Below are 13,526 nucleotides of genomic sequence, written 5' to 3'. Positions count from 1 at the left end.
TGTGTGTGTGTGTGTGTGTGTGTGTGTGTGCGTGTGCGTGCGTGTGTGTGTGTGTGTGTGTGTGTGTGCGCGCATAACACACTCCATATGTTTATTGTTACTGAGACATGTAGGCTATGTACAGTTATTTATTTGCTGGGTCGTGTATTCTGAGACATGGTGTGTGTGCATGCATGCATGCATACGTGTGGTATACACTGCTCAACAGGAGGGTGAGAAAAGCTCATGTGAACATCTTTTGCTTTCACTTTCTGTTTGTACTAGTGTAAATACTAGTGTTAATTTGAGTGTGATTGCAGTATTTATTCAATTATAGATTCTCTTTAAATAGGGGAGAAAATGATCTGTGTGAACACGTACTGTACAGAACAAACACGCACACACTCACAGTCTTTTACATTCATAGCGATGGCAAGGTGTTTGGTAAAGTATAGTGCCTTTATCCAAATGCTTTACATTCATGTTTTATGTTCATGTGCATTACATTCACCTATAGTCACGCACACATTCAAACAGCGGACAGCGGAGGAATCCATGCTAGGCACCAACAACCTGCTCATCAGAGTTCAGTGTCTTGCTCAGCGACACTTCCACCCTAGCCTCAGGATCCAGGCATTTCAAGAAGAAAAGCCTGGGTAAAGCCCACAGTAACTGTGGTTCAGCCAATCAGGCGAGTCTGTGTGTATATTACAAACACCCCCCCCCCCCCCCCCACCCCCCCTCTACTCTACAGCAGGCATCAAACAGGTCGTTGTCTTGATGCTTTCATTGAGAGAGATCACTATTGAACTCTTGACACTTTTATGGCCCAATAAATTACCTCAGTTCGCAACACCTTTGAAGTTCAAAGGGAGCAATTAAGCTCCTGAAAAAAAAAACAGAGACCAGTGAACAAAACCTATTGGCCGCTGAGATCCAGCGGCTCGTATCCCCGCCCTTCTGGGTCATAGAATGTCTGGGCTCGGCCAGCCTACTTCCACCCTAACTCAAGCCCAGGATTGAACTGGGAAGCTTCCGCTTCCCCAGGCAGGCAGCCGTTCTACCTCCTGAGCCACTGCCATCCAGATGTGCTGTTTGGTACAGGTACACCTGTCGTGATGTAGGCGAAACATGTTGCTTCCATGTCTCTCTCATATTCACAAAGGAGAACATCTCAGGGTCCAGCTGTGTGAGCTCTTCCCGCTTGCACTGCAGGCAAGCACACAACTCAGCAGAGGCAGAATGGCTTCCTATTATCACCAGTCCACACTGCTGTTAAGACAGCTGGGCAGCTTCAGCAGAGCAAGTGCGTCAGCTCAGCTGTGCGCGTGCGCGTGCATGTGTGTCTGTTCCTATGTGCCTGCGTGCAGGAGTGTATATTCTTTTTGTAGTGTCAGTGAAGGTGAGTAGTAACTTGGCAGCAGGCTGGGCTAGCGAGACAAAGCGGTAACGTTAGCAACAGCAGCCACCTAGAATGCCACATAAATAACAGTAAATAATTTAACAAGGACACAAGTGGGAAAAGCTATAGCGAGACGACACAGCTGTACAGCTGCAGGTCCGCGGGAGATGAGGATATTGGATGATGGCAGAGCCTACTGTATATCTATCTATAAATGCGACAAATCTCTGTCTGTTTGTTTGTTTGTTTGTTTGTTTGTAATCCGCGTATCTCGAGAACCGTTCATCCCACCGGCTTCAGATTCGGCACGCGCGTTCCCCGCCGCCGCGCGGAGTGCAGTGCCGGGCCTCGACCCGACCCGACTCGCGGTTTTCCGAAACCGGCGCGAAACGTTCGGAATCTCCTTATGCAGAGCTGATTGTTGACATCAGACTGTTCCGGAGGAAATCGGCGCAAGCGCTGACTCATTGTGAGCTGATTGTTGACATCAGACTGTTCCGGAGGAAATCGGCGCAAGCGCTGACTCATTGTGACATCACTTCATAAAAGGCTCTGACATCACGTACGCCACATGAGTCAACAAAAAATCTCTGTGAATGTGTATGTATGTATGTAATCCGCGTATCTCGAGAACCGTTCTTCCCACCGGCACGCGCGTCTGACATCAGAGTTTTCAGCAACCGGTACTGTGTGTGCAGAGATCTCCATATAAACGGGTCCTATGACAACAGGTATATTGGGGTTTGCATTAAAGGGTGGGGCATTCATGGGGTCTGCTCCAAAAAAGAAAAATAAAATAAAAGAAACAAAGACAAACATAAGACAAGCAACAAAGCGTGGGACTGGGAGGATGACTTGAATGATGCAGATTTAAGCAGGCTGCGTATTCTGCTTAAAGAAGAAACAAACAAAAAGCGACAGAGATCTCATATATGGGCATAAAATGGACGCAGATAAACAGATATCTCCATATATGGCATATATGGGCATAAAATGGACGCAGAATCACAAAGATCTCCATATACGGGCATAAAGGGACACAGACAGACAGATACAGAGATCTCCATATATGGGCATAAAATGGACGCAAATAGACAGATATCTCCATATATGGGCATATATGGGCATAAAATGGACCCAGAACTATATCTGCAGTGATCTCCATAATGTTATATACATAAAATGGACGCCGACATAAAATGGACGCAAATAGACAGATATCTCCATATATGGGCATATATGGGCATAAAATGGACCCAGAACTATATCTGTCTGCAGTGATCTCCATAAATGTTATATACATAAAATGGACGCCGACAGATAGATACAGATATCTCCATATATGGGCATAAATGGACACAGGCAAACAGATGGTCAAAACGGGTCCTATGACAACAGGTATAATGGGGTTTGCATTAAAGGGCGGGGCATTCATTCCCTATTTACATCGTTCCCGAGTTGGCCAGGTCGCTGACTAGACGCTGGGCCGCCCAAAGGGCGGCCCAGCTTCTAGTACTATATAAATACACACACACACACACACACACACACACACACACACACACACACACACACACACACACACACACAGACACACAGACACACACTGTTTCACTTACCGGTATCTCAAAGTGTAAAGACACTGGCTTACGACCCGTATCTTCATCTAAATGAGGGAAGTACTTTCTCTTGTTCCTCATGAGAGCAGCACCGCAGTGCTTGGATCATCATAATAACAACCCTGGCGCAGGGTCAGGGAGATAGGTGGCCTAAAGGCTGGACCAGGCTCTTATCTGCAAAAGAACAAAAAAAGAAAATACTGATAAAATAGGTATGATTAATAACAAACAGGAAAACAACAGCAGCAACAGCAAGTCTTGATGTTGGTATGTTCTGGTACACTGCCATTGTTTTTACAGGGCTAAAGGGCCTAGTTAGAATAGATAAAGATAGAAGATCTTAATACGGGGCTGTTAATACAGCCTTATCTGAGCAAAAGCGCCAGGATAAACCCTGGAGAGTAAACTTGATATACACAATAAATCCTAAGTGTCTCTTACTTGCGGCAGCAGAGTGCGCAAGTACTGTGTTCGGTGTTTCTGTCGCGTCCTCTGTTTGTGTTTAGACCCGTAGCCAACCAGCATTCCTGGTGACATCACACTCAACAGCCAATGAGGCACCAGTATTCTTGGTGACATCACCATCAACAAGTGCGACCCGATATAAATAACAAGGCATGCTCTGCTGGCGCACAAGTAGGCCATACATAGTCACGAGTGCACAAGGTGCAAGTTGGCACCTCGACAGAGGTACAGTCTAGTCACAATGGTCTTAACTCTTGAATGTGTGCAAATGTGAGAATCCATTTGGTTTCATTTTATACTCTTTTTTTTGTTATTTCCTTGTGAATGGTACTGTAGTTGTAATGGCAGTTGTTCCCACTCCATTTGTACATTGTTCATTGTTTTTCTCTCAAGACAGGTATTTCTCTCGTTATTATTTTTTTTCTTTTTTTTTCTTCACAGTATTTCCTGCCTCACACATTGACTTGCTTGGGGGTAATTCACTCCAAGGTGAAGAACATCTATAATCTTTCGGATTTTCTTTCTCTCTTTTTTTTATTTTTTTTTACAGGGGTTGGCGGGGGCCAGACATTGGGGAACCCTGCCTTAGACCAGTGGTTCTCAACCTTTTCAGGCCGCTACCCCCATAATAATCATATTTGAACTGGTGACCCCCCCACCCTGACGAGCAAGAGTTGAGGCATTACATTTTGAATAACATAGTTCTATTGTGAAAATAGCTGATCTACATGCTCACACATGTTGCGAGGCGTTGTGAGCATGTAGATCAGCTATTTTCACAATTTCTTCCTCTAATATTTGACAATTTGGCCATTGTTTAGATTGTCATTTTAGAGGTATTAAAAAGTCGTTAAATTGTCACTTTAGAAATGTGCAGATACCCTCTATACATGCACTTAAAACTTTGTGTTGTTTACTGTTGAGTGAGAACACAATGTTGCACATTAAGTTAATCATCTGGGGACCCCCCAAAATAATTTGGGGGTCCCGACCCACAGGTTGAGAGCCCCTGCCTTAGACCAACCACGGACTAACCATGTACTGCCGTTACAGCCCAGCCAATCAGAGTCTTACCTGACCTTTTCTCTGGCAAAACCTGTACTTGTTATTCAGACAGATCGCTAGAATTTATGTCATAAGATGGTGAATCTGACCTCATGAGACAAGGCTGTGAAGTGAGGAGGCATTTGGTTCTTGAACTACGACCGTTTCCCACTGATATAATGCATGACGTCTTACAAGGCTCCCACTGAGCTCTGAAAAACCGACAGTGAGCCCAACTTTACTGATGAGCACCAAGTTCACCTCCAGGGTGTTCGCTCTCCCTACATCACCCCCCAATGTACGAGTGAGAAACCAGTTGCTGAACCAATTACCCCTCATCTATCACTCCAGTCCCCATTCCCTCCCATGCATCCTAACCACTGCGACCTAAAGGGCCCTCCCACTCCGCACTTGGTGCCAGCTCTGCAGCATTCTAAGCCAAGTCTCCCGACAGGTCGTTTGACATCTGCTGGTGTACCAGGGTGTAGTTATTACCTGGATGCCCGCTTCACTCTCCATCCAATGGGAATTTAAGTTTGCTGCATCATTCTGTCCCACCTCAACCCACCAGCAGCAACGTTGAACCAGGAATGGAGGAAAGAACAACAAACATAGGAAGTGGAGGGAAAAGCCACGTACATGCATCAAGGCAAATTATTGGTCCGACACGATACAGGCAGCTGATATTTAACTCCAGTAAATTAAAAAATATATATGTTTAAAACCTTTAAAATGATACACACAGCAATTGAACACCCAAAATGAAAAGCTTTTCCGATCAATCAAATTAACATGTGAATTTCACAACTGCCTCTGAAATAGCTGCATGAAAGTAGAACATGTCACAGGCTGGCCACATAAAGTCCAAGATCCACTGTTCTCATGTAGATCCCAAGATCCATGGTTCAATTATTTTTATCTGCCCTGCAATTTGACCCAAACAGCCGGTGCTGATGGAATGCTGTGTACGGAAATAGGCCACTAGTGCTGTGAAATTGTAGGGAACACAAATTCACTCTTGATCGTAACAAAAAAGAAGAGAAACAGGCAGTTAGGAATACTAAATATATCCTATTAAAGATTCAATTAAAGAAACTAGTCTATACCCGTTTGGGTGGATTTCAGCAACCAAACAGTTAAAGTCAAAGACGCTCACAGTTCCACACACACACACACACACACACACACAAGCACGCACGTCTGCATGACCCTGAATGCCGAATCTCTTTGAGAAAGCAATTGTGTGCATATGCTGATGGTCAATGCCTGTGTGCAAATTCAGAACAGACACTGAGGAGAACCGGGCAGAACAGTCAGATTTTGATGACAGACAGATTTTGATGACAAAGGTTTGCTTAATTATATTATGATGATATTCCAGAAACGCAACGTCAATATGGATGAGAATCAGTTTGTAAGCAGTGCATAGGTAAGAGTGTAGGCGACATACAGATGTGCCATTTCAGAACGTCACACATCCTGCCATTGGCAGAACATTGAGCTTGTAGATCAGCTATTGTTGCTATTTTTATGACCTTCTCTGACTTCAACGTTTATAAATCTACCTAAGATGGATTCTGCTTTTCAATGGGAATGGAGTTGGTTTCTTGCGGGTTTCTGCCAAAATACGCTCCATTCCCCAATAAAACTTTGAAAGGCAAAACAGGGAAAGTGTGGAAAAAATGCATTTGCTGTTCATTTTCATTAAAAGAGCAGTGAAGCCTGAAGACTTGAAACGGCACACCTGTATGTGCAGCATGAATATGGTTATGTGTAAAACTAAGGCCACGGCCAGACAAATCTGGATCTTTTTCGGATCCCAGATTTTCATATATCCAGACAGAAAAATATCCATGTCCACAAAAATATCTAGCCCCCATGAAAAGCTCCAACAAGCATGCCAGGCCAGTAGGTGGCACCGTGGCGGTAAGCGATTTGTAATACGATAGAAGAACAAGCATGCGTGCCTGTTTGGTTGTGCGTGTGTGTGTGTGTGTGTGTGTGTGTGTGTGTGTGTGTGTGTGTGTGTGTGTGTGTGTGTGTGTGTGTGTGTGTGTGTGTGTGTGTGTGTGTGTGTGTTGTGACTCTCTCTCTCTCTCTCTCTCTCTCTCTCTCTCTCTCTCTCTCTCTCTCTCTTTCTCTCTCATGCATGGAGCTGTGCACTCACGCAAGCACCCAACGTCATTGTCTCCAGAGCAGCTCCGGTATTCATGCCTACACGGATCCAGTAGAGAGGATATTTTTGTATATCTTCACTTGTTTCTCTGGTTTCAAAAAGATCCAGTTTAGTGGCCGAAATCTCCAGCTTCGTGTGGCTGCAAGCCCCAATCGCACAAAGAAAAGTCTAGCTTCAGAAATATCCAGATTCGTGTAGCCGCCGGCACCTAAAAGATTGGCTTCCAAACACAAAGCAACCCAGTTAGAGACTAGAGATGCGACGTTCGCGAACGAATCGAATCTTTTGAACGGCTCTTTGAAGTGAACGATGGGATCCGGTTCGCGGTGTAGGGAGCCGTTCATTTGGCTGAATTGGCTCGCAACGCGGCGCCGCGATGCGCGGTACGGCGCGGCAATGTGCGGCTATCTAGGAGGCAAATTAAGACACTACAATTTGATTTGATCATAGTTTAGACAATTATTAAGCGATTTCTATAATTAAAACGTCTCCATATTGCTTGGGAAGTCCACTTCCATGACAAATAACTGTATTATTATGTCCCTGTAAATATTTAAATGTTTGCTATTTTAAAATAGCCGATGTACAAGCTCACATTGTGCCAGGCCTAGCCAGTTGGTAAATCCTGGCTAGGGAGGAGCCAGTTCATTGTTGCCTGCTTGTTTTTTTTTAAGGTATTGCATGAATAACATTAGTCAAGGTAACTTAATTTACACACACATGTTTTATAAAAAGGGTAAATACAAAATTGTGATCTCAACTGTCAGCAGAGGAATGTGGTGCCAGACCGTGCCACCTTGTGGATTCATGTTTCAACAAAAATATATAAATATGCAATGAGCCAAAAGAGCCAAATGAGCCATTCTTTTGAACGGCTCTTTCAAGTGAGCCAGAGCCATGGCTCTGGCTCACTTCAAAGAGCCATAAATTGCATCTCTATTAGAGACCAGAAGAAGAATGAGCAAACCCACGTGTGTCCCATTCCCCCTGACTATCCCCCCCCCCCCCCCCCCCCCCCCAGCACCCTCCTGCCAATCATCCCCAGCTCTGCCCTTCCAATCCTGCAATATAAACAGTGTGAACCAAGCAGCAGTCAGCAAGCAGGCAGAAAGCAGGCTGTGCTGGGGAGACTGTCATCATCACACATTAGAGGAAGAGATTATCTGTGTCCGCTGAGCTTGTATGTCCATGTTTCATTCTATCTGTCTGTGTCCATGTGCTGTGTTTGTTTTTCCATTGAGCACACATCATTTCCTCTGCCAGCTCTGATCAAAGCTCCCAGTGTGCCCACCAGCACGACCAGTTCAACCCCAACCAACACAGATGTGCTCCAATAGATGAACTGTTTGTGTGTGTTTGTGAGTTGTGTCTGTCTGTGTTTGCCTGTGTGCAAATGAGCGCACACATGCGAGTGTGTGGAAGTGAACATAGCAGATTTAACGGGCCGGTGAGCAAGCAGAGAGCTGTTCCGTCAGTGTGCCTTCAGCTCTGCTTAATGTTTAGACCTCCAGTCTGAAGCTGAGCCAACCATGCATAACACACAATAACACACACACACACACACACACACACACACACACACACACACACACACACACACACACACACACACACACACACGCACACCAGCATATACACAAACAAACTCATACACACACATACAAGTAAGACACTAAGCGCCCTGTCTTGTGGCCAAAATAAATAAACATTTATTTTTCTGACCTCCTCTAAACGGTTTGCCTAGGTACGTTTTTTTAAGTCAAGGTTCATAATCATGTCCCCGCATTGCGCCCCTTAATTAACGTATGAACACTCCCCCATGCGTTAAAGGTTCTACACCATGCATTTAAAAATAATTTATATAACATTGTTTGTGTCCCAAAAATGTTTTTCAAAAGGTTTGAGGCTAAATTACCACTCCTGAATACAGAGCCCCTGTCATTTCTGCCTGGCTTTCAGAGCATTTTCAGCTGCAGTACCACCTTGTCCTGAGTGGGAGGACTGCGCTATATTGAGTTCAAGTTCAAGTTCATTTATTGTTTGTCCCAGAAGGGTTGCAGCAATATTTAAAAGCATACATCAGTCACAGAAACAAATAAAAACACATAAGACACATAGAACAATAAAAATAGGATAGCAGTTTGTGGTATCAGCTAAAGTAAAAGGCAACAATCTATCTGTAGTAATACAGTATCTGGCCTGTAGACCTGTTCGCAATTTGGTGTGAGGGGAGTTTCTCACCTGAACTGAGTCAGTGGGTCCCTAGACATGAAAAATCACAGAGGTGCTCGTCCGCCATAGTGGCACGAATGGCTCAATGGCTGCATCAAATATAGCCGCCATTGGCTATGATGAAAATCCAACCTTTCTGTTTCTGGGTGTATATGCACATGTAATACTTCCATTTGGACTAATTGGGGTATGGGGAATTCATTTCTGATATTGTTTTGAACATTTTGGCTGATTTGGACCTTGAAAGGTCATTGTCAAGGTCATTTTGCTATTCCGAAGACCATGGCCATAACTTGACCATTGTTAGGAGTAAAAACAGGTGCAATAGGTCTAAATCAACTAATTCTGACATGTATAATTCATTTCTGATATTGTTTTGACCATTAAGGATCATCTTGTCTTTGAAATATCAATGTCAATGCCATTTTTCAAAAACGATTTTGTTCATTACTTGCACTTTTATAGTATTTGTTCATAATAGTTTGTTTTGTTTATAACAAAAGCCATACTAGTGAGAAATACAACAAGTAAACATCCCCATTTAACTTTAAAGGGGGATAACTGAGAAACTCCCCTCACACCAAATTGCGAACAGGACTTTAAGCCAGGTACTGGATTATAGGCCAGACAGGACCAAAATTTTCAGCATTGAAATTAACATCAGTTCAGTTTAGAAACTTAATTAAGTCTCTCAAAGCAAAGATTTTGGCCCCACACTCCTTTTGGCCCCACACTCCTCCCCACCTCCTGCTCAGCAGGCCTGCCCACCCCTCCCCAACCCTCTCCTAGCTCCTCCTGCCTCCTTCTCAGGCCTGCCCACCCCTCCCAACTACCATTCGGCACAGCAGTAGCAGTAGGTCCCGATTGTGATGTCACAATCGGACCTAAAATCAGACAGCCTGTTCTGAGACCTGCTTACATAGATCTGCCCATAAACTGAGAAAGACACAATGGTCAGAAATAGAACTTTGTGAGGATAGATCGTGCTGGTGGGACACCCAAAAAATACTAATTGACTAATACGAATTGGAAAAATGTAAATTCATGGTGTAGTCCCTTTAAATATGCTGATGACTCTTAAACCACAAGTGTTTGCGTTCAATGCCCCTCTCATAATACCAATTGCGCATACGATGCTGCCGTTATCACTTTATTAAGGAATAAGAACTTGGTCAAAATAGGCCCCTAAATGATAGATGCAAAAACACAACATACTGTAGGTAGATAAATAGATTGATGGATGGATCATTATAATACAGGAGGATTGGGTCAGTGATGCTGTGCTGATATAGTGAAATAGTTTCAGGGAAAAAAAAGCACAGGCCTGTTTTTTTGTTTAACATTCACAGTTCTCGCTGGTAACATGATGTCTGTCGAAACTTATATTCTGCAGTACACACACACACACACACACACACACACACACACACACACACACACACTCACACTCACACTCACACTCACACTACACTACACTACATGATTACACAACTTTCACCAGGTATTTTTCTCATTATCTCTGGGATGAGCTATACGCAGGTCAGAATCACCCAAATTCACTCTGCAAACGCTCTGCAGAGTGAAGGGAGCAGCGAGAACATCGACACGCCACAAAAACACTGTAATAGCAGAGGCACAAAACACAATTCTGCGCACGAAAGGGCTGACAGTGACAGAATAATGAGTACCGTAGCTACTGCACTGTGCTCACACGCACACACACACACACACACACACACACACACACACACACACACACACACACACACACACACACACACACACACACATGCACACACACACAGTCATTTTCGAGCACAAGCATCCTCTGTGACTTGATTATTGAGTTATGAGATTCTGAAAATTGCACAAAGGTTCAGGGCCTTGCATAGGCTTATGTTTGTTAAGAAAACAAATCACAGGCTACCTCAGATAATAATCTGTTGCTTGTGGCAATGTGCAGCCTGGGAAACAGCCCAAACTTCAGCAGTGTTTTTTGTTGCTAATCAATCCAATTAACCATCATCCCTATTATTCTATTCTTCTCTCCTTTTTCCTCTCCCAGGCTGGAACAAACGAGTGGACTATGAACCAGGCACAGGCAGTAAGCAGCTGTTTCCAAAGATGCACCTGGAGACATGTGGTGGACCACTGTCTTCGGTGAGGACCACCGTAGAACTGCAGACCAGCCATATTGGGAAAGGCTGTGACCGCGAGACCTACTCGGAGAAGTCCCTTCAGAAGCTCTGTGGTAGGCACTGTTTTCACCCAGACAGTCAATATTTAATAGCATCTCATAAATCCATGCTGTGGTGTTCTTTTTAAAGATTAGTTGTTGGGCTTTTATGCCTTTATTGATAGGACAGTAAATGGGGAGAGAGATGGGGAGTGACACCAAAGGTCGTCCGGATCGGGAATCGAACCGGCGCCGCCGCCAGGCATACATGCCTATGTGGCAATGCCTATGTGGTATGCACCTGGACCACTAGGCCAGCGGGTTCCCCATGCTGTGGTGTTCTGATCATCGCCGGTGACTTTTTGATTAGTTTGAGACTGACATATCAAGCGGCTCGAATTGAGTGAGCAGTTCTGTTGTGCTGCAGCAAATTGGGGAAGACATTGACCTGCGGCTGTTATGATTGTGGTTATCTAGAGTCTTGCAGATCAAAGAGCATGTCTTACTGAGGCAGTGAAGTGAAAACGGTGACGTGACTCAGAAGCAAGCCGCCACTGCAGAAAAAAACGCCAGAAACAAACCGAAGCTTTGAGACGTACCGTAGGTGTCAGCCAGGCCTTAACAGCCCTTTCTCTGCCATTTTAAAACCAGCGTCTAAAACATCTGTGCGTTGTGTCACCATCTTGGCCTGCATAACCGATGTCACCCACGCCACGGTGCTAACGATGTGGCAGAGACGAGGGCAGTTGTCCCAGATGAAACTTTTCTTGGTGACTGATAAGCCAGTCACTCGCCTTGTCAGTGCCCCGGGGCGAGAACAGCCAAGCAACTGTCACCCAACATCCCCCCCACCCTCCATCCAGCTCATCTGAATGCACACAGTCCCTCTCCACCACCGCCTCCTCCTTCCCCGCTCCCTGTCCATGCATGATTTACCTCTACAAAGTCTTTTTTCAGAGACCTCATAATCATTATCTGATAGTGAGAGGAATAAATTGTAATTGCTTTTTTAAAGCACAATCAATTTGAGATAATGTACAGAGACACAGGGGCCGCCGAAACGTCGCAGTCGGGGGTGGCAGTGGGAAATCGATGCATATTTATTTACCCAGGGAATCTAATTACCGAGGGTTCAGAGCGACAATGCTGCCGTTGAATACCGTGCAAAGGTAAGCAGGCCTTTACAGGAAAGAACATTAATTTAAGTGCTAATTTTACATTATTAGGAGAAATGAACAGATGGGGGTTCCAATTGTCTGCATTAAAAGTTGGTAGATATATTTAGATTTGACACTAATTTTATTTTATTGCTAACAGTAATGTTCATGAATTACTTTTTTAATTGTATTAATGTGTCTGTGTGGGCTGAACAGGTAAAAGAAAGATTGGTATGGGCACATCAAATACTTGGAGGTGCACAGGGATGAACAGTGCAGGAGTGGCAGAATAAAAGCAACCATAATATTTGTCATTATGCTATTTATGAGATCTCTGACGGTCAACATGACTAACATTGAGTCTAAAGAGAGATGGAGCAGCTTTCAGAGAGAAGAGAGGTGCAGAGAAGGACGGAGAGAAGGAGAGAAGGTTAGAACTGATTAGTTTGTTTTGCTGGATGCAGGGATGATGTTACAGAAGCCTGTAAACCATTCCTGGCAGTGTTTAAAATGGTCTGCCATTATCTGCTCAGAGAACAAGAGTCCTTGACTTTCCTCCTCATTGTGTTTCCACAGTTTCCTGTCGATATGTCTTCTGTGTTTCCAATCCATAGAGGCAGAAGTTAGCAGTGAGCTATGTACTCTCTCTTTGAATGATGGCTCACATTTATTACCTTCTGAAAGTCAGTTTCATTTGCCATGAATCAATAAATGCATCCTCTATCCATCTTGGCCCATTGATTCCATATTAAGTGCTGCCATCTGCCTTACTTATAACTAATCATAGCCAAGGTTAAGCCAATCTGCCATCCACATCTGCTGTGATCGTTATTGACACGTCTTTTGTCACGCCTCTCATGCACATTCCACGGCAACTATACACCAGGGGCCTCCTCGGGCAGCACCGACCTCCTCCCCGCCCCCAGTGCGTCCACCAATTGGACGGCCTCCCTGATGACTGACAGTGGACGGGACAGTGACCTGATCTTCCGCTTCGATGGTCGGCAGGCGGCTAAGATACCAGACCTGGTGGTGCCTCAGAACCTGACTGATCAGTTCACCATCGCCACCTGGATGAAACACGGACCCAGCCCTGGACTCAGAGCAGAGAAAGAGACGTTACTCTGTAACTCTGATAAGACAGGTGAGGGGTGTTCTTACTTTGTTTCAGGCACGTGCACACATAGACATCAAAGTGGGCTTGAGCCCCTGCCCTTTTATCCATCTGTTAAAAGTGCCCTCTCCAGACCATGAATGCAGTTTTCACTATGGTGAA

At 44.6% G+C, this 13,526-nt stretch overlaps 1 protein-coding gene across 1 annotated transcript in view; it reads left to right on the top strand.

The window, feature by feature from the left end:
• LOC308289775 (calsyntenin-2-like) overlaps nucleotides 1–13,526 on the top strand; it is a gene marked incomplete at both ends in the record, with an annotated part of 308,051 nt that overhangs the window by 224,598 nt on the left and 69,927 nt on the right. Inside the window, 2 exons of the mRNA XM_080731527.1 lie at nucleotides 10,983–11,168; nucleotides 13,137–13,394. Coding sequence (XP_080587653.1) covers nucleotides 10,983–11,168; nucleotides 13,137–13,394 — 444 coding nt within the window. The remainder of the gene's footprint in view (nucleotides 1–10,982; nucleotides 11,169–13,136; nucleotides 13,395–13,526) is intronic.

Source organism: Nannobrachium achirus (assembly GCF_963921795.1).
Source record: "Nannobrachium achirus genome assembly, chromosome: 8".
Classification (NCBI taxonomy): Eukaryota; Metazoa; Chordata; class Actinopteri; order Myctophiformes; family Myctophidae; genus Nannobrachium; species Nannobrachium achirus.
This window is presented reverse-complemented; position numbering and strand designations above follow the sequence as displayed.